The sequence below is a fragment of the Borostomias antarcticus genome (genome assembly GCF_949987555.1).
Source record: "Borostomias antarcticus genome assembly, chromosome: 20".
Taxonomy (NCBI): Eukaryota; Metazoa; Chordata; class Actinopteri; order Stomiiformes; family Stomiidae; genus Borostomias; species Borostomias antarcticus.
This window is the reverse complement of record NC_140253.1, coordinates 5,726,769-5,752,257: the sequence shown is the minus strand read 5'-3', so window position 1 is coordinate 5,752,257 and position 25,489 is coordinate 5,726,769. Positions and strand designations below refer to the sequence as shown.

General features: G+C 51.4%; 2 protein-coding genes across 4 annotated transcripts in view; one reads left to right on the top strand and one right to left on the bottom strand.

Annotated features, from left to right (window-relative positions):
• ctnna2 (catenin (cadherin-associated protein), alpha 2) overlaps positions 1-25,489 on the top strand; it is a gene marked incomplete at both ends in the record, with an annotated part of 330,311 nt that overhangs the window by 205,816 nt on the left and 99,006 nt on the right. The window lies entirely within an intron of this gene.
• lrrtm1 (leucine rich repeat transmembrane neuronal 1) lies at positions 21,027-22,634 on the bottom strand (the record flags this gene model as incomplete). Its single annotated transcript, XM_084454294.1, has 1 exon — positions 21,027-22,634. One exon carries the CDS (start codon positions 22,632-22,634, stop codon positions 21,027-21,029), a length of 1,608 nt encoding a protein of 535 aa, XP_084310420.1.

The window sequence follows — 25,489 nt, the reverse complement described above, 5'->3', positions numbered from 1 at the left end:
TGACTGCTGACTCAAACATTGTAGATTGTTAAGAACACAAAGTCATCAGACATGATAGATAGATGGATGGCTATTCTCCGTCTGTAAGCTACACTCGCGGCTCACATTCTCTACGCAATGATCGGCTTCCATCATATTGTAAATCATCTTCTATATCCTCAAAATCTGATAAATATTCAGCCATATTGCACACAATATTCCAGGCACCAACAAGCAATCGTAGCGTAGAGAATGTGCTACACTCGCGGCTCACATTCTCACAGACAGACAGACAGACAGACAGACAGACAGACATAGGTAGGACAGACAGACAGACAGACAGACAGACAGACAGACAGACAGACAGACAGACAGACAGACAGACAGACAGACAGACAGACAGAGGTAGTAGATTTCATTGTATTTTTCACACTCATGATTATTTTGTTTTGCCAAATTAAAGTACTAACGTTGCATTGTGATGTTTTAATTTTTCAACATAAAATGCAAAACTAGGCTATGGCTTGTGGTTTTTGATATCCTTAGGGTAACAGTACACTTTTATAAGCTGTCATTTTCTCACCCTCGCCTTATCATCTCGAAACACACTTCAACCACAAATGACCCACCGCTCTGGGTGACAAGATGCTTGCCCCCCACACACACCTTTTATAACACATTGTATTATAGCGCCTGTCACTTTGTGCGTGCTTAATCATTGTATACCCCCCACCCCCCCCCATTCCCACAGAATCTCTCCTCACCTCCTCCTCTCATCCGCTCTTTGTCTGAAAAAAGACAACAACAACTGCAAAGAGACAACAACACCATCCTCTTAGCTTTGTTGACTGACACGGCTCTTTGTGGGGATGCAAATCGCTTGTTTTTGCCACATTTATTGTGGCACATGACCCACATATGGGCAGAGGGGGCGGGCCAGACAGCTAGCAGGGGATTACCCGGGGATCACACTGTCAGCCTCTCCCTGACCTCGCAACACAACAGTCAGCGACAGCAGGGAGGCCACACCCTGCCGCTCCTCCCCCTACGGAGGCCCATATGGTCCACTCCTCGCCCACGACACTGTCCTCCCAGACGTGCCATTCACAGTCCCGTGCACAAGCACTCGGAGCACCGACGCGCACGTGTAGGTCTACGCTCGCCATGCAAACAAGCCTGCACAAACACCTAGGTTCACAGTAACCATGGGGACGACGCACGCTCGCAGGCCCACACAGGCCTGCCCCCCCCCCGCGCTAAACGGCCAGCCACGCTATTCCGTGATTTGTATTTGTGTCCAGGAAGTACATGTTCTAGGGATTCTTCTGCGGGCCGCGGTGGGTGGGTAGTGTATGAGGTCATTTCTGGTTTAGTTTTCATATTAGCTGCGACCAGCAGCTTTATAGGTCGCTCTGTCGGTTGGTCGATTGGTCGGTCGGTTGGTAGGTCAGTCACTCTACAATTAATGTTATGTCTACAAAATTGTGGTGCCGCTGTTGTCCACAAAAGCGTGTTGTCCACAAAAGCAAGACAAGAGAGGAGAAGATTCAGACAGATTGCAAATCCTCGTAGCCCACTCAAAAGCTTGTACGTGGTCGCAGCTATCGTGAACTTGTTTTGTTGTTGGGAACGTCTCGGTGACTAAAAGACGGGGTCAAATGTTCACATCCCATTCTACTGTATGCTTCACTTCCTTATTTACAGAGTATGCGTACAGACAGGGTGTCATTGGCGAGGTTGGTGAAGTCATTAACAAGGATTGGGCCCCTCACACAGACCCATATTGGACAGGTGGCATGGCTCGGGGACTCTTGAAATGAGAGTCCTTTTTTTTCTTTTTTAATTTTCTGAATGATTACAGCTATTGAATTACAGTTCGATTTAATGAAATGGCTTTTTATGATTTAATTTTAGTTTTAAAGTAGATGTTCCTTATTTCATCGAATGCTTTACAGTATATGAGGAAGTGTATCTCTGTTTCAACCTCAGCTGTCGAACAATGATCACATATTCTGTTTTATTTTGGTTGCAATGATTTTTTGTGTCGTTCTTTTTCGATTGCCAATTTGTGGTCACTGAGCCTGTACTTGGTGAGGATCTGTATCTGCTTTCCACCTCTGACAGTAGAGAGACATTCTGCCAATTTATAATCTCTTTTTAGGACCAGATAACATTCTGATCTACTTTGGCTTTTAGTTACTTCTTTCCGATGCTCCAAATAGGTTTCTTTACATCTTGTTATAATTTGGTTAACTCTGATTAGTGTTTGGAAAGATTCGAAGATTCAGACAGATTGCAAATCCTCGTAGCCCACTCTATAGCTCGTACGTGGTCGCAGCTATCGTGAACTCGTTTTGTTGTTGGTAACGTCTCGGTGACTAAAAGACGGGGTCAAATGTTCACATCCCATTCTACTGTATGCTTCACTTCCTTATTTACAGAGTATGCGGGCAGACAGGGTGTCATTGGCGAGGTTGGTGAAGTCAATAACAAGGATTGGGCCCCTCACAGACCCAGGCTTCAGACATATTGGACAGGTGGCACAGCTCGGGGACTCTCGGAATGAGAGACTTCTTTTTTTTTTTCCCAATTGAATTTTCTGAATGATTACTGATATTGAATTACAGTTCAATTTAATGAAATGGGTTTTTATGATTTAATTTTGGTGGACCACGCTTAGATGTGTGTGTATATGGGGTGGGGGAGGGGGGTGATTGTCAGAGAGAGAGAGAGTGCGTGGGGAGATGGCCTAGCCATTAAATATGAGCTTGATTGATGAGTTTTCTCGCTGATGGCTCCCAGTAACTAGCCCCGTCCTCTGTGGTGTGTTTGCATGCCGAGCGTGTGCGCGGGAGGTGATATCGGGGGGCGGGGGGGGGGGGACGGGGGACGGGGGTCTCTATGATTGCTTTGTGGTTAGCTCCGTCCAAGGAAATGATATCATTTGTTCCGGGTATCTATACAGTATGTCTCTCCAATAACTGTGGCTGTCTCTCCCTGGCGTGGGCTCTTAGACCTTGCTCTGCCCTCTCCTCACAGAGCATTCAATACTGGGCTTTTCAAGTTGGAGCGCTAGTGTTTGTTATTATAAATGTCACCAAATCAATGGTTAATATTTGAAAATGTAATGACGAATTACAAAAAGATTTGCGGCCACGGTATATTGATTCCCATGACAGAACCCCACTGGAATGATGCAATTGCTTTTCTACCATTTTGAGAAAATCGGATTTGTTTTGCAAAGCCGGAATACATCCATCCATTTAATTTAAGAAAGCAGCCCTTCCCATGTGACTCATCTAAACTAAGCAGCGTCAGTGCAGTGTTGATCAGCGTTACGCTCCGCCTCCTCCTCCTCCTCCTCCTCCTCCTCCCTCTCCTCCTCCTCCCTCTCTCCTTCTTTCCCTTCGTCCACATCCTCTCTTCCTCTCCCTTTTTAAGTTTGACCGCCACTGTTCTTTTCGCTCTACAAAGCAGCTTGCCCCCCACACACTGCCCCCACCACCAATAAAACACACACACACACACACACACACACACACACACACACACACACACACACAGTAACATAGATGATTCAAGAACATACAGACTTGCAGACTCCTCGAGTCTCTGATCAGGCCTTGTGTGTGTGCGGGTGTGTCATGTCAGTGGGGGAAGGGGTATGTGTGTGTGTGTTTGTGTGTGTATGTGTGTGTGTGTGTATGTGTGTGTGTGTGTGTGTGTGCGTGTTTGTGTATTTGTGTGTGTGTGTGTGTGTGTGTGTGTATGTCTGTGTGTGTGTGTGTGTGGGGGGGGAGAGGAGGGGGAGGAGAGGCACCTCAGGCGTTGCTTGTTCCGGGCACCATCTGGTTCCGTTCGATTTTGGCCTGGTTCATCCTCTCTCTTCTTTTACAGTCTCTGTCTCTGTCTCTCGCTCTGTCTCTTTCTCTTTGTCTCCCTCTCTCTGTATCTGTCGCTCTCTCTGTGCTCGTCTCTCTCTCTGTCTCTGTCTCTCTCTCTGTCTCTCTGTGTCTCTCTCTGTCTCTGTCCCTCTATGTCTGTCTGTCTGTCTGTCTGTCTCTCTCTGTCTCTCTCTCTCTCTCTTTCTCTCTCTCTCTCTCTCTCTCTCTCAATTCAATTCAATAAGCTTTATTGGCAGGAAATACTCAGTACGCAAATTACTAATTCTAACTAATTATATAACAAACAAACAAAAAGAGATGATAACAACATATATAAATAAGAAATGCTGTAATGCTGTAGAAATGTAGTAATGATAATTATCACAACGTGTATATGTATATTTGTTTGTGTGTGTGTGTGTGTGTGTTCCTTATTTCATTGACTGCTTTACAGTATAGGAGGACGGGCATCTCTGTTTCAATTCCATCTGTTGAACATGATTACACAATGATTCTTTTTCTTTTGGTTGTATCGTCCTCTTTTCGATTGCCAATTTATGGTCACTGAGCCTGTACTTGGTTAGGATCTGTCTCTGCTTTCTGTCTCTGTAGATAGAGAGTAGAGTAGAAAGATACTCTGCCAATTTATAATCTCTTTTTAGGGCCAGATAACACTTTGGCTTTTAGTTACTTCTTTCCAATGTTCCAAATAGGTTTGTTTACATTGTTAATTTGGTAACTCTGACTGGTGTTTGGAAAGCAGAGTTGGTGCGAGACTGGTCAGAGTGTGTCAGAGAGGGGGTAGTTAGTCTCAGTACCAGCTGACAAAGTGGACTCTTTTCTGGGCTCTGCTCTTGGGTTTGGATGGCTTTGGCTTTGGAATGTGAGTGCTCTCTCTCTTGAAAATGTGAGCGCTCTCTTTTGAATGTTAAACCTCTGGAGCTTGTTGAAAAAGCTGCTGCTCGCCTGTTGTTCAACCACCCCAAGTTCTTGCACACAACTTCCCTTCTCTGTTCTCTACACTGGCTCCCTGTAGCAGCTCACATCCAGTTTAAAACTCTTGTACAAGGCTACAAGGCAATGAAAGGAACAGCTCACGCAATGATCAAGCCCTACACTCCCTAATGTAGGCTAATGTATGTAATGTAATGTTGATGTCCCGTGAATGTGTCTGTAACAGTGCAATTTCCCAACAGGGATTAGTAATAATAATAATTTAGACCTCTAGGGGGTCTTTAGTCAGCCACACAGTTTACACACATGTGAGCAGCGACACAGCACACAACACACACATGCAAATCAGGTCGCAGTGGAAATTGTTCTCTGTATTTCCCCATCAAACTGCCCTCCTCCAGGGGCAGTCAGGAGCAGTGGGCAGCCTCGTCAGTGGCGCCCAGGGACCAAGTCCAAGTGCTCCGTCCGGGACAGGACTGAAGAGCGTTCTGTTCTTCTGCATGTTTTTCATATTGAGTTCTTGGGAGGGAACCCTTGCAAACATGGGGAGAAAATGCAAACTAAAGGCCCAGGACCTTCTCGCTGTGAGGGGACAGTTAGATGTTGGATGTTTGTCCCAGCGGGTATAGCTAGGATGACTGAGTGGACCCCACATTTCAAATATTTTAAGCCAGATTTGAATTGGAATTTGGTAATTATATAAAATGTTCTCTTAATTGCATTTAGAGCTCTTGGAGCTGGTCTTTTAGTGCATCCTCTGCCATGTTGAAGCTCCCTGATGCTGTCATGGTTATGCCAAGATACTGTGTAACTCATACTATGTTCAACAATATTATTATTTATGGTAAACTGGTATTTTCCTGACATCTGGGGCGCTTTTGGAAAATCATGACTTAAGTTCTCTTCACATTCACTGCTAGGGCACAGTTCTGACAGGACGTTTCTACTATGTCCAGCTGTTGCTGTAGTCCTTGTTCAGTAGATGACAGTAGAACAAGGTCATCAGCATAAAAGGGAGACGTCGCCTCCCTATCTCTCTTCCCTTCTGCTCCTTCTCCTCCTCTCCCTTCCTCATTAAGCCAGCGTCGTTCGTCCGTGCGATAGGCCTCGGCGTACGACAGCGGCCGAGCGATGTCCGTAGACGGGTGAAATTATGAAAGAGAGACGAAAAGAAGTGAGCTGGCTTAAAGCCCCCTTTCTGTTCACCGTCACGCGCGGCGTCCGCCTGAGCGTCACTCGAAAGCAAGAGAAATGGCTTCCAGTCTGATAAAAGCGCCCGACGACGGATGAAAGCGCGCTCTAAATGTCCGACTTGTCGGGTTTGGCTGCGGCGCCATGGCGCCGTGTCCTGAGCGGCTGTGATTGGTGGGTTTTCTCTGCCGGTTTCTCTCAGCCGTAGGTGGTTTTCAGAGCAGGGAGAGAGGGGGGCGTCAGATTCATCTTCATTTATCACGGCCCCTGACAGAGCTGACAGCCTAAAACCGCCTTGCGAGGTTCCCCTCCATCTAAATGGACCACAGGCCTCCCCAAGGTCTCCTTTGTGTGTGTGTGTGTGTGTGTGTGTGTGTGTGTGTGTGTGTGTGTGTGTGTGGGCGGGTGGGTGAGTTGCAAGATTGAAAGCTGTGATGTTTGTGATGTTGATGATGCTGTAAGTGGACATGCATGTGTATTTAGTCATACTTGCGTGGATGCGCGCACACACACACACACACACACACACACGCGCGCACGCTCATCAAACACCAAAATCCCAGGGGCTTCATTAGTCAGCTTAAACACACCATCTCAACCACACTCCCACACGCATCCAAACACTCCACAGCAATAATACCGTTCGCCTTGAGCCACTGTCGGTTCAAATGTTTACTTGTACACGTGGTCTCCAGATATCACTCCGTTCGTTCGCCTCTGTGAAGCGGCCCGTCGGTTGGCTGGTTGACAGGGTTTTTATTTATTTAAAAACCTCTGTGCAGGATGGAGTTGGGCGTAGATAGAGATGTTGCGCAGCGTCTCCTGGGTTCCCACTTTGCTCGAGCGCTCTGAGTGAGCCGCGCACATGTTCTAGAAGCCTTGACATGTTTTTTTGTTTCGCTGCTCTGTCTAACAAGTGAAGTGAATATATAAAAAAACCAATTGGCAGTATACTTGTGCGCTGCTTTACATTGAATAACCCAGCCCAGACCATGGTGTGTGTGTGACTAGCTTTTCCACATTCTTTTGCAATGCAAATGTGTATGATAATGTATCTATTATGCTACACTGGAGGAGAGTTATGCTACATTCCCATGGGGATAACATGCTACAGGGGTCGCAACAGGTCACACTTGGGGTTAGCATGCTAATGCTAAACACGATGCAATGCACACGCAATGTTGGTCAAGCCTGCACCTCCGACAACGAGCGGTTAATTGGAATTTGAGAGCTTGGACTTTTTGCTTTATGTGCATTCTGTGTGTGTGTGTGCGTGCGTGCGTGCGTGTGTGGAGCAAATGTGGCATGCACCGTTGTCTGATCACTCGGGGGAGGGAGCGGAGGAACGAAGGAGGAGAGAGAGGGAGAGAGAGAGAGAGGGAGTGAGAGTGTGTAAAAGAAAAGAGGATGAACCGGGAGAGAGAGTGAAAGAACGGCCGTAGACCGAGAGGGGAGCAGAGCCTCCCCAGAATCCCAAGCGGGCACGCTCTCACATCCCCCCCCCCCCCCCCCGCCCTCCCACACACACACACACACACACACACACACACACACACACCTGACCTGAGTCGGGAGGGCGGCGGGGGGTCCTACGCAGACCTCCGGGTCGGGGACGAGGCGGGGGGAGAGGAGGCGGCGGGCGCTTAGTATGCCGCCCATGCCCCCCCCCCCCACCCTGACCCCCGACCTCCTCCTCCTCCTCAGAGAAGCTCGAGGATTGACCCGCAGGGATAATAATCAACAATTTCCCCCGGGGAAGTAAATAAAGTATCTATCTATTATGATCGTCGTGGTGGGTCGGACGGACAAAGCGCAGCCCCGCGGCGAGTCTTTTTCAGCTGCGGCCGGCTACTCGGGAGCTCGCTCTGGCGAAAGTGTAAAAGTGCAACGCTGCCGTTGTCGACAGGGTGTGTGTGTGTGTGTGTGTGTGTGTGTGTGTGTGTGTGTGTGTGTGTGAGGGGGGTAAAGGGGGCGTTGTGTTGACCTTTATATCCGTGTGTATTATAAGCTACTATCATAACATGTGGCCCCTCACAGTGTCACCTTGTTTGTGAGGTCGGAGGTTGCGGAGGTCGCGTGAATGCACATACTGTAGGCGTGGATGTGCGCGTGGACAAATGTTTATATATGATGTGTTATCGGAGATCACGCGCGGGCGGTGCAGAGGCCGTATAGATTTCAATTGATTGATCGCGCCGAGGTATTGATCCGCCGCGCCGTCGATGTGGAGCTGTGAGTGGCGGTCAGAGGGTAATATCTGGAGAACGGGACCGAGAGACGATCACACGGATGTCAAAAATGACCGATAGGTTAGCGGGTCGAGTCGTTGAAGTGGGATCTTTATGCCGTGATAGTAGCGACTGGTACTTCACCCCATGGCCTCGAGTGTGGACTCCTTCAATAGCGAGCGTGTGTGTGTGTGTGTGTGTGTGTGCGCACGTGTGCGTCTGCGTGTTTGTTCTCAGTGCATTTGTCATCATCAGTGCCCGGGCGCGAGCTTTCTAAATGTCAGCGAGGGTTGTTAAGCAACCGTGTGCGCTTTTCTGTGCCCCGTTGTTAGGCGGCCGCCCAGGCCCCCGGGCAACCGCCTAGCCCATAATATATAACTCACCCCGCTCCCCCGCTGTCAGGCTGGAAGGCCACTCCGCCACTCGGCATGCTCCTGTTTCTCCACGCTTCGACAAAGTCACTCGTTCCCCTTTCGGGCGACGGTCCATCCCTTTATTCAGAGGCGGACCAATGGGGATGGTGGTGTCGTTAGCAACTCCCTCTCCGCTCTACCTCTTGTCTGTTGAATAGACAGGTTACGTTTCATCCCTCGCTCAGATGGCGGTCACTGGGCCCCCCCTTTTGTTCAGTTGAGAGCCCAGCCAATCCCACCCCCCCCCCCACCCCCCTCTCTCTCTATCTCCATATCTCCTTCTCCCCTCCACTCTCCCTTTCTTTCACCCCATCTCTCTCTCTCTCTCTCTCCCTCCCTCCCTCCCTCTCTCCCCCTCTCTCTCTCCCACCCTCTCTCTCTCCCTCCCTCTCTCCCCCTCTGTCCCCCTCTCTCTCTATCTCTCCCTCTCCCTCTCTCCCTCCCTCTCCCTCCCATCCTCCATCCCTCTCTCTCTCTCTCTTTATCTTCATCTTTCTCACGCTCTCTTTCTTCCTTTCGTTCTTTCTCTCTGTCTGTCTTTCTCGCTGTCTCTCTCTTGCCATCTCTCTTTGCTGTATCTCTCTCTCTCTCCGTTTCACTCTGTCTCTCTCCACTCCAGCTGCACAACCACCAGGGGCTTCCTGGCCGTCTCAGACGGAGTGCTCATCTCCAGCAGCTAGTTAGTTTCCCCGGGATCAGACGGCATACTAGACGCAACTACAGTTCATTCGCCCTCCTCGTTCCCCATGTTGATGTCTGATGTTGAGTTAGCGCAGACCTTAATTGAGCTACCGAGCTTGAGCGTCCGTTTCATAAAACATCTTCAGGCAGTTACTACTCAGTCTAACTTAATGAACGTATAAAAATATAGAATTTACTCGGATCGGCTCCGGGCGGATCTAGATTGCTCTCTCGTTACATTGAGAACCCTCACGAGAGTGAAGGCCCCTTTGTGTCGTATTCTCTTATTGAACCAGTCCATCAGGTGACAGGAGAGGCTTTTTTCGACCTAAACGGGGCGGCGTACACCCAGCCCGTCCTCGGTAGAGGTGGCAGGTCGCCCTCGGGCTCCAGCGTTGGGCACCGCGGATCTTCCGGGGCCGAACGTTCGTATTCATCCTCGCTGTTTGCAAGCCAGCATCATTCAGCGCTGTAGGAATGGGTCTGCTGCGGCCGGGGACCCTTTCAATCTGTCTTTTATATTTTTGCTTTCTTTTTTTTTTGGCCTTCGCCAAGGCCCCAATGAACGCTATCAGATGAGTTGCATTCACACTGGAATAGCACTCCATCTCACCTGTCAACAGACCCAGCACCAACTCTGTAACTCTGAGAGATAGAGAGAGAGGGAGAGAGAGAGAGGGAGGGATTCAAAGGAGGAGAGATAGAGACAGATGGAGGGAGTCAAAGGAGGACAGAGATAGAGAGACAGAAAGAGAGAGAGAGAGGGAGGGGAACCAACCTTGAATTCAAACCTCATTCACTCGTCAAGCTTGGACAAAGCAGACATTTTGGATGTCTGGTAGATATGACGTTTCTCCGTAGCGTTTTTCTCGCTTTGCCGGCTTTTAACGGCCGCTGTTCCAAGCCTTTGGGTGTCAACGGCGGCCATCTTGATGAAGTGCTCAGTGACCAGTGCCGGCTTTTGACCAATCATTCCCTCACATGCCTCACACGCCGTACCTCGTTCCGTAAAACACATCCCCTTTCCTCTTTTCTCCGTCACGTTCCATCTCACTGAAGCGACAAACTTTTTGGCATTCGGAGCACACGTGCCAGCGACAGCAGTGGTGCCAGCTTCCGCCGCGTCTGGCTCATCCGCGGCTCTCCCCGCCAATCATGCCCCCCCCTGTCATCCTCTCATCCTTCCTCTCTCATCCTCCCTCTCTCATCCTCCCCATCCTGTCGTCCGTGCTGCTGTCAGCGGTGGGAGTCGCGGTCGTCCCTGAGGCGCACCATCTGCTCAACCACAGCAATGCGGGCCATAGGCACTGCTGCTCTCTCTCTCTCACACACACACACGCACGCGCGCACACACACACACACACACACACACACACACACACACACACACACACACACACACACACACACATACACACTGGCATACTCTGTGGTAGGGGCCTCTGCTCTTACAGCAAAGTGTAGGCCTTTCTCTCGTTCCATCTCTCTCTCTCTCTCTCTCTCTCTCTCCCTCTCTCTCCCTCCCTCCCCATCCTCATTAAAAGTGTTTATGAAGCCCAGGGTGGGGAATCTCTTGCTGGATGGCCTTGCGTCGACCTGGACGTGCTCTGATCTGCCTCTCTGCTCGAGATTAGAAAAAAGAAAAAAAAAAGAACAGTGCATACTGTATACTAACAAGTTTCCTCTCTCTCCCCCCCCCCCCCCCTCTCTCTCTCTGGTGTCCCTTTGATGTGATCTCTACTGGTCCCCCCTCCCTCATCCACCGCCACTTCTCCTCAACAGGTAAGTCCACCTTTTAAGTTACCAGAAGCCCCTGAGACAAAGGCTCTATTAGGCTTGTAGCCAACACAAAGGCGCTGATAGCCAGGGGGGCATGTGTGTGTGTGTGTGTGTGTGTGTGTGTGTGCGTGTGTGTGCGTGTGCGTGTGCGTGTGTGTGTGTGTGTGGAGGGTTACCGCAAAGCGAGGGACATAATGCCTCAGCGTATCTGACACCAGGAGAATGGGGCAATTCCATTTATGTACACAATCTCATTGACCCTCTGGAGAGATGCCAATCTAACAACCCCCCCCCCCCCCCCACACCGCCCCCCGCCCCCCAAGAGGGATAGACGATAGAGGCGATAGCCGAGAGGTCGGAGCGGATAGAATAGTATTTATTCATCCTGACGTTGATCAGATAGAGGGAGAATCCTTTTTTCTTGTTCTCTTTTTGTTTTTTTGTTTTTTAAACCGCCACCTCAACTGTTTGGGCAATTCTCAGTTCCGTATAGAAAGAAGGCACCGGAATACAGCTGTGCAACGTGTCGTTTGGTCCCACCGCCTTGCTGGTCTGTAGCCGTGTTCAAAACTGTTCCCCCTTATTCAGAAAGTGGGCTGTTGTGTGTTCGCTGTTTTCGTCTAGTGTCGGAATTCTCAGCGGTGAACTTGACTCACTATGTTGTCTGCTAGAAAATACCCACAATTCACAGCAATTTCACTACGCTACACATGGAACAGTGAGTGAGGGAATTACTTATTACGTATAAATGAGTGAGGGAATTACTTATGACTTATCCAGTGAGCGGTTTTTAACACAGCTCAGGTGTCACCATCAAGGTGGACCCATCTGCTGACACGATGTCTGTCACCTTGAGCGTGTGTGTGTGTGTGTGTGTGTGTGTTGTAACATCCCGAGAGTGGAAGTTGAGGTGGAGCACAGTAATTCAAGCAACCCTGGTAGCTCTTACACACCTTGGCACATTTATTTGAACAAAACCAGTCAACTTTGGCAAAAACGAGCACACACGGTCAACATGGCTGCTCACTGAGTCAAAAGACTCACGACTGTCTCTCTCTCTCTCCGGGCTCTTCGAGGTGGCGTGGCTCGTTAGTTGATTCGGTGCAGCCGGTATTCCCTCGGCCCGGGAGTGATTCGCTGATCTGGTAGGAGCGTTGCCTGGGTGAAGGTGAATGGCCTGTAAACCTCCGTGATCACCTGGCCACGCTGTCTGTGGTGCTGATTTCGGCCTCTCTGTGCCAGCGCCGGTCCCCGGCGGCCCGCTCTACCTGGGGGGCGCTGTCCAGGGTGCTGAAAAGGAGGGTTACGCACAGCGGGGTCCCTTTTGGGCATGAGCGCGGCTGTGCCGCCTGGTCCAGTGGCAGCCTCACTCCGGGAGGCTCAGATCTGCGTACGTGTCGCTGGGTTATTAAACCGCCCGATTTCCCGTAGCTGTCGTTTGTCGTCGTTTGTCGTTTGAATGTTCACTCAAACGCGCCGGGGTCGCGCGCACCATGTGTTCCGCCGGCTACACCAGAAGCATTATGGGAAAGACGTTCATTCATCTACCTCTCCTGTTCGCCTGCCCACATGCTCGTTTTGGGTAAAATCCAGATCTCACACACATACGCACACACACACACACACACACACATTCTCTTTCTTTGATCAAGGGTGCTGGTGTGATACGGTTCGTTATCAGCACAAAGCCAACATTCCTGGGCCCTCACAACAGTGGAAACTTGGACAGATTCCCTCTGTTGATAAGCCGCTAACACACACACACACACACACACACACACAGACATACACACACACACACACACACACACGCATGTATACACACACACACACACACACACACACACACACACACACACACACACACACACAAACCGGAGTGTGTGCCCATCCCTAAACCTTCTTCACACCTTCACAGTTCAGTGTTCCTATCTCTCTCTTACTCTCTCTCTCTGTCTCTCTCTCCCTCTCTCACACACACACTCACGCTATTTGGCACCAAGAAGGCCCTTTGCGTTGTCCTGTTAGTCAAGCCCCGGCCCCCCAGTGTTTCTTGATGCAGATATCTCTAGCAGATATTTGTGTTTGGTTCAAAGACCCAGACGGGTTGGTACGATGTCAGGGCCAAACACTTCATGGTTTAGTTCCATAAGCTCCTTGGCTTGGCTTGATTTGCTGTAATGTAGGCTACACACACACACACACACACACACACATTCAAACTGAATGCATGCATACATGCGCAACGCAACGTGAACGAACACTGCGAGCGGGTACAAACGTGCATCGTACGCGCACGCCGGTTGCACGCCGTTCGCCTAACGCGCGCTTCTTCATCGACCCGCGAGGCCCGGCCCTGGTCTGGCCTCGCGGGGGAGCGGACCTCTGGAGGCCGTCTTCACAAGACGTTTTTACAGTACAGTAGGGAAATAAAATTGGAAAGAAATGAACAAGATGAAATGTAAATAAAAGTCAGAAACTCGGTGTCATGAAAGTCAAATAGCTCCGTAAGAGAACATCGGGGAAATCTGCTTTAATTAGCCATTGCAATAATATGAATAATATTATCATATTTTAATATTATACATTGACTAATAATGAATAATAATATTGCGATTATATAATATCACAACCATATATTATATCAACTTCTGCAGGCACACCACAGCTGGATATGGGTCATATAAAAAGAGTATCTATCCCAGTTCGTCTCTCCAGTATTCTTCAGTATTCTCAGTATTCTTCTCTCCACTCCACATGCTGTATAGGAGCTGTAGTACACCTAGTACTCCTCCATGGCCTGACGCAATGCATGGCATGACACTCCAGACCCATCTCCCTCCGTCTGTGTACAGTCCTGGGATCAGGCCCGGATCAGGCCCGGATCAGGCCCGGAGATCCCGGCCCAGCTGGGCTAGAGCTCTGCAAACAGAACAAGCCGGCCTCCGAATGTCATGTCATGTCATTTGGTATTGCTCAAAACCTCTTTGTTCTCAGCTCGACCCCTTCAACACAGGCCGCACGCACACACGCACGCACGCACGCACGCACACACACACACACACACACACACACACACACACACACACACACACACAGATGCAGGCCCAGCTGCCGCCTCTTATTAGATCTCTGTCGCCGGCTTAACGCACAACACAGGGGGCTCCAATATGCTCTGACTCTGTTTACAGTGGGAGGCTCCGCCCCCACCACCACATGTTGCTCACATCTGTATTTAGCTGCAGCTGAAGGAGAGAGGCTCGCACAAAGAAACCTGTAGGCGTACGCACCGCCATGAGCGTCTGGCAGAGAGGGAGAGAGAGAGAGAGGGAGAGAGAGAGAGATGGAGAGAGAGAGAGGGAGAGAGATGGAGAGAGAGAGAGGGAGAGAGATGGAGAGAGATAGAGAGAGAGAGAGGGAGAGAGAGAGATATGTGTGGACAGAGAGAGAGAGAGGGAGAGAGAGATGTGTGGAGAGAGGGAGAGAGAGATGTGGAGAGAGAGGGAGAGAGAGAAAGAGATGTGTGGAGAGAGAGAGAGGGAGAGAGATGTGTGGAGAGAGAGAGAGTGAGAGAGAGATGTGTGGTGAGAGAGAGAGAGGGAGGGAGAGAGATATGTGGAGAGAGAGAGTGGGAGAGAGATGTGTGGAGAGAGGGAGAGAGAGAGATGTGGAGAGAGAGTGAGGGAGAGAGAGAAAGAGATGTGTGGAGAGAGATAGAGGGAGAGAGAGAGGGAGAGAGATATGTGTGGAGAATGAGAGAGAGATGTGTGGAGAGAGAGAGAGAGGGAGGGAGGGAGGGAGGGAGAGAGATAAATGTGTGGAGATAGAAAGAGGTGTGGAGAGAGGGAGAGAGAGATGTGTAGAGAGAGAGAGAAGATGTGGAGAGAGAGAGAGAAAGAGATGTGTGGAGAGAGAGAGAGAGAGAGATGTGTGGAGAGAGAGAGAGATGTGTGGAGAGAGAGAGAGATGTGTGAGAGAGAGAGAGATGTGTGGAGAGAGAGAGAGATAGAGAGAGAGAGAGAAGAGAGAAGAGAGAGAGAGAGATAGAGAGAGAGAGAGTGAGAGATAGTGTGAGAGGAGAGATAGAGAGAGAGAGATAGAGAGAGAGAGAGAGAGAGAGAGATGTTGGAGGAGAGGAGAGAGAGAGAGAGAGAGAGATGAGAGAGAGAGAGAGAGATAGGAGAGAGAGGAGAGAGAGAGAGAGAGAGAGAGAGGGGGCTGACGAGTACGAGAGATCCCCGATGCCCTATGTGTCCCCGAGCGTGAGTCGGGTAGCGCAAAAGCATCACGGCACGACGCGTCTCAAGTGGGCGGCCCAGACGGTGGCGGCGGCCGCCGGGGAGCCGAGGCGAGGCGGCTTCATCCAATCACGTCGATCCCGGGCGCTCGAGACGCACGTGGGAGGAGTTTTCACTCGGTGAATGATGGCCGGGCGGAGTATCGACCAGTGACAAAGCCGCCCACGCTGCGGAACGAACGGCCGGACGCCCAACCTCCGTCATAACTCACCGCCGCCTCTAGTCACACGTACTGTACCAGGCCCACACACACACACACACACACACACACTGTCACCTGGTGATTAAACCCCACTACCTGATTATGAGCGAGGCGTCAGCATTTACTGTGCGCAGCCGGCCCGCTGTGAAAGGACAGTCGATAGCCCACACAGGAAGCCGGGTTAATGAATCTGTGAAGCCCCTCCCTCCCTCCTTTGCTGCGTCACGCGACATATACTTCCTCTGAGGCGCTTTTGGTGCGAGCTTTCGTCTGGAACAGCGTAGGCGCTCCGGACGCACGACGGCTCCCGGTGTGTCCGAGGGCATCGGCCGTTTGAGGTCTGCACCGTTCTTCCAACCCACAGCACGTCTCTGGGCTCTACTACCTACTGTGTATCTGACCCTGTGTGTGTGTGTGTGTGTCTGTGTGTGTGCGTGCATGCGTGCGTGGGTGTGTGAGTGGTGTGTTGCGTGATCCTGGCTAGCTGTGTTGTTCAGGCTCTGCAGGACCTCTCTCTCTCTCTCTCTCCCTCTCTCTCTCTCTCTCTCTCTCTCTCTCCCTCTCTCTCTCTCTCTCTCTCCCTCTCTCCCTCTCTCTCTCTCTCTCTCTCTCCCTCTCTCCCTCTCTCCCTCTCTCTCTTTCTCTCTCCCTCTCTCTCTCTCCTCCTCTCTCCCTCTCTCTCTCTCTCTCTCTCCCTCTCTCCCTCTCTCTCTCTCTCTCTCTCTCTCTCCCTCTCTCCCTCTCTCTCTCTCTCTCTCTCTCTCTCCCTCTCTCCCTCTCTCTCTCTCTCTCTCTCTCTCTCCCTCTCTCTCTCTCCTCCTCTCTCCCTCTCTCTCTCTCCTCCTCTCTCCCTCTCTCTCCTGTAAGTGTCAACACCATGACCTTTAGCTCTGGCCCTTGTTGGCTTTGTTCACACGGGTCACACAGAGTGTCAGTAAGACCCCCTGTACTGTACACCAACACTGTGTGTGCTCCTCTTATTTTCTGTATCTCCTGTAGACACACACACACACACACACATACCCATTAACAAACGCATTATCCAACCTCTCAAACAGCCACCACACACACACACACTCTTCCTCCACTCGCCCCACACACACACACACACACTCTTCCTCTACCCGCCCCCCACGCACACACACACAAACGCGCGAATAGAACAACCGTCACGCTTCCCTGTGTGATTTCACTTCAAAAGAACACACAGAACACATCTCACACATCATCCCTCCCAGTTGATCTGATAAGAGGCCGACCAGAGGAGCACGCCCCCCCCCCCCCCCCAACCGCTGATCAACCCCCACACCCTTCACTGATTTACACACAAACACTGGTGCTGTTACAGTGCTGAATTTAGATCTTGAGAGAAACCAATGCTTCTTTATAAACGGCCCAAGTGTCCGACGCCCCACGGCACTTCCTGTGTCACGCAGGAGAGAGAGAGGGAGAGAGGAGAGTGGAAGGGAGAGAGAAATGGAGAGAGAAATGGAGAGAGAGGAGAGCGATGGAGAGAGAGGAGAGCGATGGAGAGAGAGGAGAGAGATGGAGAGAGAGGAGAGCGATGGAGAGAGAGGAGAGTGAAGAGAGAGATGGGGAGAGACGGAGAGAGAGAGAGAGGAGAGTGAGAGAGAAGCGGTGCCTGGCGCATCGTGTCGGGACGGAGGCGGAGACGAGGGGATAAATAGCGAGAGCGTTAACCAGGAGAACGGCCCGACGCGGAGAGGCCTGGGGTGCTTTCAGGACTCCCAAAGACTCAACCCGTTTAAAATATTCTAAGGCCCCTCCCCCCCCCCCTCTACTGACCCTGTTGCTTGTCCAGGGAAGAGTGAAACTAAATCAATACCCTCGCCAGCATCGGCCGCCACGTCAGGAGCCGTTGAATATTCATACCGACAAGCCGCTGCAGACTAAAAATAGGCCCCCCGGACGGTCTCACGGCGTCCAGGAGGTGAGAGGCAATTTGACGGCAGTTAGGGAGTAACCAAACAACGCCGACTTCCCTTTTCATCTCGCCGCCTCGTCCCCGACGCCGTCGGTACGCCTCGGAACGGGACGCGGACGTGCCGAGCGCGCGGCGTATCGGTCGGGAATCTCGAATGGAAAATCAGATTGTTCTCTCTCCCTCCTCCGAGGCCCTCCGCTCTCTCGTCTCCGCCGCTCAGGGCGCCGTCACCGTTTCCGCTCGCTAGACGTCACAGCGGAACTCGCGTCTCCGGGTGCCGCTTGGCTATCGGCGTCGTCTCATTCAGCAGAGTGATTTTCTGACCACAAAATGTTCGCCTTACCCTCCATAAGAAAGAAAAAAAAACTAAGATGAAAAGATCAGGACTTTAAAGCAATACATCGCGATATATGGACCTTTACAAACATGTCTGGTGCTAATTCTCCAATTAGATTTACTAAAAGTAAGCTGAATCGTCCAAACAGTCTACTCAGAAAGATAATACATTGACATTTATTACCTTTTAAAACTCGCGCCCCCGGGACGCAGCATTCAGTCGAAGTGCGCATGCGCAACGTTGTGCTTAAACAACACAGTAGTAGCTAACTATTCCAGCGTCTATGGATATCATGCGTTTTTTAACTCAATGATATCATGGCGGAGGTGAGAAAACCGAAGCGAAACATCACAGAGGAAGCCAGAAAAATACAATCTGATAACGTTACGGCAGTACGACAGTGCACTTACTCGCAGAGCCTGTGGGGGCGCAGTTCCGAGAAAACCGAAGAAAACGCTCTGTGTTGCTTTAAGCGTCCACGAGCCTTCGTGTCGAGGAGGAATGTGTGTGTAGAGTTCACATCGCCGTATCACGCGTGCCTCGGGTTGTTTTGAGTCTCTTTGGTTATGTAACGTACCCCCCGGAAGCCGAGTCACATGACTTATATAGATCAATCAGTCTCACACACACACACACACACACATACACACACACACACACACACACACACACACACACACACACACACACACACACACACACACTAATCAGACAGGGCTGAAATAAACACACACGCTCTGACAAACACCACCTATAGCTATGAACAACTCCAGGATGATAACAGCCAATTTGACCCAGGTTGAGTGATTGCGAGGGCCGACAGCACAGCTGCTCCAGAGTAATTGCTCCGTCGTTTACTTCCGATGACCACCGCCTGTTGTGTGTGTGTAAGAGAGGGAGTGAGTGTGTGTGTGTGTGTGATATATTGAAGTCCTGACATCGCTGCTGCTACTGCAGCATTCTGCCTAGGAACCCAGGTCAGCTCAGAGACTGCGCAGGACACAGAGTGCTTCTCCTACAAAATGCACAGACTCATTGCTGTGAAGGTCTAGAGCACACACACACACACACACACACACACACACTCACACACGCACGCACACACACACACACACACACGCACGCACATTGTTTTGAGTTTCCTACTAGAAACATGTGGTACTGTACTTACATTGCACAAACAAATGTACTGTTCAAAGACTCCTTGCAGATGTGTGCACACCCTCACACGCATGTATACACACACGCGCGCACATACAGTACACACGCACACGGTCACACTGTGCTGAAGCCATAGCTTAGCGACGTTCCTCTCCTCCCTGTTCAGTTCTTAAGTCGGTGCAGACACTAGAGAGCAGTCGGCACCTTCTTTCTGCAGCATCCGGCATATCTCTCTCTCTCTCTCTCTCTCTCCTCCAGCAGCACATACATGTACACACACACGCACACATACGCAGTACACACACGCGCACGCACGCCCACGCACACACACTAGAACACACACACAGACACACGCACACACACACACACAATCATCTACCCAGTGGCAACTCAGTCACACAATGAACAACCAGGGTAGAAATATGCGTGTATTATCCCAAAAAATAGCCTTGTATTGAAAGAACAGGTTAGACATTACACGCAAACACAGTGAAGAGTCATACGCGTAGCCTCTAAGAATGACAAGAAAAAAAAAAGCCTGTTGTATCAATTCTTCACCCAGCCTAGTTTAGGATTCGTTTTGATTTGAATGCACAGGGCGAAGGCGTTCGCTCCTCGTTGGAACCGCTCGCTTGGTGAAAGGCGACATAGCTCTTGCGTGACAGCGCCAGGGGGCTGGTAGAAGCAGGGGGGGTGCGTGGAAAAACAAGGGAGAAAAAAAGGCTTTAGATCTCTTGAAAGTCCGCGTTGTTTACTCGGAGTGGCACTCAAATGACGGTTTGATCATGGGAAAAGATGCCATCCGATTAAAATTCATCAGATCAATTTAATCTATTCAGGGTAAAAGGAGTTGGGGGGTGTTGGGAAGGGGAGGGGGAGGGGGTGTTGAAGCAACCACAACATTGATAGCGAGCCAGCACATTGTAGTCAATGGACACCCAACATACATGGCAATCGGGATAGAGGGGCGAGATGTAAAATCCCGCCTGGGTCGGGGCTGGACATTAAGGTGTAAGTTATGCCTCTGCAACCCTTTTTTTAATATATTTTTTTAAATCTTTGCCTGTGAGAGGCTGCAGAGGCACGCAAGCAGAAAAGACTCCGTTCAGCAGCACAACCTATGCAAATCTCACCACTCCATCTGTCTCCGAGGCTGCTCCTCTGTTTTTTTACACACGGACCTCTTAACTGTGAATAGCAATTCATTTATTTAAACATTGTTTTTTTTGTAGTTTACAAAAGAAATAGGATAGCATCTTGCATCATTTTTTATCCACTCTTGCATTTCTGCTTTTTAAACATATTTTACACAGACTTAATATCTTAAACTCTTTTTTTTTTTTTATCCAACGTAATCATATTTTTTTCTCTTTTTTTTTTCTCAACATCGTGTTTGTTTTTCATCGTTTACCACAATAAAAATGGTGTTGTTTGCGCCGTATCCCCCCAGTCAGATTTCCTGTAGAACAATATCAGAATATCCTGCAGTAGAAAGACACATTAAAGCTCAAATATCCACCCGTGGTGTGAGAGAGAAGCCTCGGTGCCCGTAACATCCTCTTTGTGATTCCGTATGAAGTCAACAGGTCCAAGAGCTCCCACGGACTCGGGGTCCACATCGAGTTATAGGTCTCCATGGAGTCCTCTAGGCCTCTTCAAAAACCAGCAGTTAATCCACCGTCTCAAGTCTTCCTACTACCCCCCCCCCCCCCCACCACCCCTTAACCCCCCCAGGCAGAGGAGAGCAGCACAGTGAGACGCAGTGTAAATAGTGTCCAAAGATCCCGTCGCCAAATCCTTCAGTTCCAAGTCGCGACACCCCCCCCCCCCCTCACCTTATATACTGTATATCCAGAAAAAAAGGCTCTATATCCACACAAATACACGTAAACACACACTCGGGGCAGAGAGGAGGTGTTGGCGGGGGTGGTGGGGGGAGGCGAGGATGAGGGTGGGGGTTGTTGGGGGGGGGGGTCACACCTCGCACTCCCGCGAGGGCTGCTGCTGGCAGGTGCACGAGCCGTACTCGTTGATGATCACCAGGGCCCCCTCGATGTGGTTGGGCTTGTAGTCGACGTAGTACTCCGGCGTGGACATGGCGGCCATCTGCTGCATGCTCTGCTTCTGCTTCTGCTTGCGCCGCTGGCTGGTGAAGCACTGGCGTAGCTGTCGCACGCCAGCCGGGAAACACTTCCATGCCACGTAGAGCATGAGCACCACGATGAGGAAGGAGAAGATGAGCGCCATGGTGCCCGTCACCACCTTGTGGATCTGCATGGTGCTCTCCAGGTCGTCGTGGCCTGCCGTCACCGCGAACGAGCCGGTCGCCACCTCGCCGCCGGCGCCGCCCTCGGCCTGCAGGTCGAACGGGTTGGCGGTGGCCGGGCCGAGGAACACGGAGGAGGAGCCGGCCCGCTCCCGGGTGGGGGCATGGAGGCCGGCCGTGGTGGCGTCCAGCAGCGGCGGCGCCGGAGGCGGGTCCTCACACAGCTGGAAGGCGTAGACGGCGTCCAGCACGTCCTCGCCCTGCGCCGCGTCCGGGCCGGAGCACAGCAGCGAGCTGTCCCGCTGGCCACGGAAGGCGCTCAGCCAGGAAGCCAGCGAGCACACGTTGCGGCTGCACTCCCACTCGTTGCCCGACAGGGTGATGCTGGCCAGCGACGCCCAGGAGTCCAGGATGCGCTGGTCCAGCGACGACAGCCGGTTGGAGTCCAGGTTGAGGGCCTTGAGGTTGGGCACGCTCTCGAAGACGTGCGGCTCGATGTACTCGATCTCGTTGGCCGACAGGTCGATCTTCTCCAGGAAGTGCCAGGTCCAGTCCAAGGTGCTGACCACGATGGTGGCGCGGTTGTTGCGCATGTACAGGGTCTTCAGGGCGATGAGGCGCGGGAAGTGGGCCAGGTTGACTTTGACCAGCTCGTTGTGCTCCAGGTGCAGCTCGGTCAGCTTGAAGAGCCCTGCGAACGAGTTCCTGGCCAGGCTCTGCAGCTGGTTGTAGCCCAGATCCAGGAACTGCAGGCTCCGGCAGTCCTGGAAGATCCTCACCGGCACGAACTTCAGTGCGTTGTAGCGCAAATGCAAGTTGGTGAGCTTCCGGAGGCCGTGGAACAAGTCGGGCTCCAGTGCCTGCAGCCTGTTGTACGATAGGTCCAGGATGCGCAGGTTGGGGAGGGGCTTGAAGGTACCGTTGGGCAGGCTCTCGATGCGATTGGCGCTCAGGTCCAGCTCCTTGAGCCGCCGCAGCCGGTCAAAGGCGCCCTCCTCCACCGCGTCGACGGCGTTATGATCCAGGTAGAGCCAGGTAAGCTGCGACAGGCCGGCGAACTGGGCCTCGCGCAGCTCCGTCAGGTTGTTCTCGCGCACCGACAGGCCCACGGCGCCGCTCAGGTTGCGGGGGACGTCCGTCAGGTTGAGCCCCTCGCAGTACAGCAGCTTGCCGTCGCAGCGGCACGGCCGCGGACAGACCCCCTCCGCCGCGGGGAGCATTTTCAGAAAGATGCCCAGCGAGCACAGTATCAACCCCGGGGGCTTCCGCTGAGGCCACTTTAGGTACAAACCAATTAGAAGGAAATCCATTAGCATGAATATCCAGGAATGACGCGGAGAAAATGTCCATCGAATCGCTCCGGATACTATGTTGTCATGTTTCACATGATAATTTATAAACCCTCCCAGGATTAAACACTCAATCGTTCCTCCGCCTTTTTTTTTGCGGTATAGAAAAGGCGTTCGAGTGACGGCAATCGTTTCTTCCTTTTTTTTTCTTTCTCTTTTTTCTTTACTTGCACGAAATCAGGAATCCGGTCTCGTCGAGTAAAAAACAATGCGGTGGGATAAAGGGCAAGTCACTTCGCTCATGTTAGATCCCCGGGAGCAACGAGAGAGCGGAGGGGGTGGGAAGAAGAGAAAAAAAAAGCCTTCTCCATCCAGCGATCGCATATGAAAGGATCCCTGCTCACCCCTATCCAGTGGACGGCAGCCTTACTCAGCGGCCGCCTTTGTGGTGCCCCCCCCCTTCCCCTCCCCCCCGCCCGACGCTAATTATGTGCGAATCTAAAAAAGACCCCAGTGTGGGACAGGCTCGCACCCCCCCCCCCACACCCACTCCCCAAGCTCCCCGCTCGCTTTTCAGCGGACGCCCGATCCTTGGCAGCCTCACAATGTCTTGGTTCTCCTCGCGGGGTGAAAGAGCCAGAAAGAGATGGGGTCCAAAGTATCGTTCGGCGAGCTGCGAGGAAGTGCCGGCTCCCCCGACTGCATGCATGAGCGCCGTCCTCGCTCTCTCTCTCTCTCTCTCTCTCTCTCTCTCCGCGCCTCCTCCGCAGTCCTCCGCCGCGACGCACAGAGAGGAACGGGAGAGGGAACCACGGAGAGAAGGGGTGAAGAAGAAGAAGAAGAAAAAAAAGAAGGGGGAAAAAAAACACAGACCGCTAGCAGGAAAAAAAAATCTCTTTTTTTTCTTTCGTTCTTTCTTCCTTCCTGCTAAAGACCCTGTCAACACAAATTACTGTCCTTCACTTGAAGCGATCGCTGACCTGCGCGCCTTAGATCCAGTCAGCCAGGTCATTACGCTCTCAGTGGCCGGCGCGCTCGAAAAAATATGTACTGAAAGAGAGAGATGCGTAACACCAGGGTCTCTCTCTCTCTCTCTTGCTCTATCTCTCTCTCTCTCTTGCTCTCTCTCTCTCTCTATCACTGTATCTCTCGGTTCCCTCGTTCCCTAGTACGCCTCCGTCAGTCTCTGCCTCGTCTCTGGCAAGTATCGCCTTGCCTCTCCGCAGTCCCGCGGATCCTTGTCATATTCCGGGCGTTGCGGCGTCTTCCAGCAGGCTCTCTGGTCCAAAGGAGAGGACTGGGGCTGGTAGGTACGCAGGGGGGCGGCGGAGGGGTGTGGGGGGGGGGGCAAGCGCTGCGATCGTGTGGAGGAGAGGAGCGTTCGATCTCGCGGCGCAGACTAGTGCACTGGCGGAGCATGCAGAAGCACCTTCTGTTCACTGAGTGTCGTAAGCCACTCACAATTCAGACTGGCCGCTCTCTCTCTCTCTCTCTCTCTCTCCCGCGCTCGCTCACTGGCTCGCTCGACCCTCCTCCTCTCTCTCTCTCTCGCTCTCTCTCTCTCTCTCTCTTGCTCGCTCGTTTTTTCCTCAGTGTTTCAGACATTTCCATATTCAAAAGGGGCCGGGCTTAAACCGGGGTCTTTAATGAAACCTCCCTCTCTCTCTCTCTCTCTCTCTCTCTCTCTCTCTCTCTCTACCATCTCTCTCTCTCTCTCTCTCTCTCTCTACTTCCCACCCCTCTTCCTCCCTCCATGTAATGAATTGAAACAAGCCATCTATCTGCCACTTCTTTTCCCCGTTGCCGTTCTGAGTCCAGCTTCCTCTGTACCGCAGATTAATGTCCCTCTAATGACGGAGAGAGAGAGAGAGAGCGAGAGAGAGAGAGAGTGGGAGGGAGGGGGAAGGGAAAGAGGGAGGGAGAGAGAGAGGGAGAGAGAGAGAGAGAGAGAGGGGTGTTCTATACTTGTTCCATCCCTCTAGCTGACAGTGTGGAGCAGGGCTGGTGCTTGGGGGGGGGGGGGGGGGGGGGTGATGCCGGATGATGCCTATCTGATACATGGCTTTTAAATTCACATGTGCTTAAAAATGCAGCTATGATGTATTACCATCAACAACTTTGTCATGACTATCATCATCATCACAAGTTGGGTTGGCATCCAACCATAGAATCCAACCGTAGAAATGAGGCGATTCAAAAGCTTTTTTTATGCTCGGTCTGATGACTCAACAATCATAGTTGTGAAGCCTCTTTCCCCTTCTCTCTTAAAAAACAAAGAGTCTGACGACCATTTTGGCTGTTACTCCATCACGCTCTCTCTCTGTCTGGCTGTCCAGTCTTCATGCAGGTACAGTACAGTATCATGGTTTGCCGCTGAGTCCAGAAAGCCGCCATGTTATGCACCAGCAGTCCAGCAAATCCCTTGCACCGAATGTGTCAAAACCTACCTGGCCAGAATAAATCTAATTCTGATTCTGATTCTGTACGATATTCCTCTCAAGAGGTCTGTGTGCTCCGAGGCAGCCCCCCCCCTCCCCCTCCAGCTCCTGGCATTTCTTCCTCCTCCTCCTTACCCCCCCCACCCCTCTCTGCTCTCTGAAATGGGACGTCATCGGGAACCAAAAACATTCTTACGCCTCCGCTAATATCTAATAGGTTAAAATGATTTAGTGATGACATTTTAACCGTTTTTCACTCTGATTGGTGGAAATTCCCTAGGAGACGATAGATTTTAAGATTTTTCAAAAAATTCTAAATGCCGCAAAACCTAAGTAACCGGAAGCTATGGGTTCTTGGGGCCAATGTGTTGAGCGAGAGGAGAGGCATACGTGTGCGAAGTTTCACGAATCTATAGGTCAAACACGGCATGGAATATGCCCGTT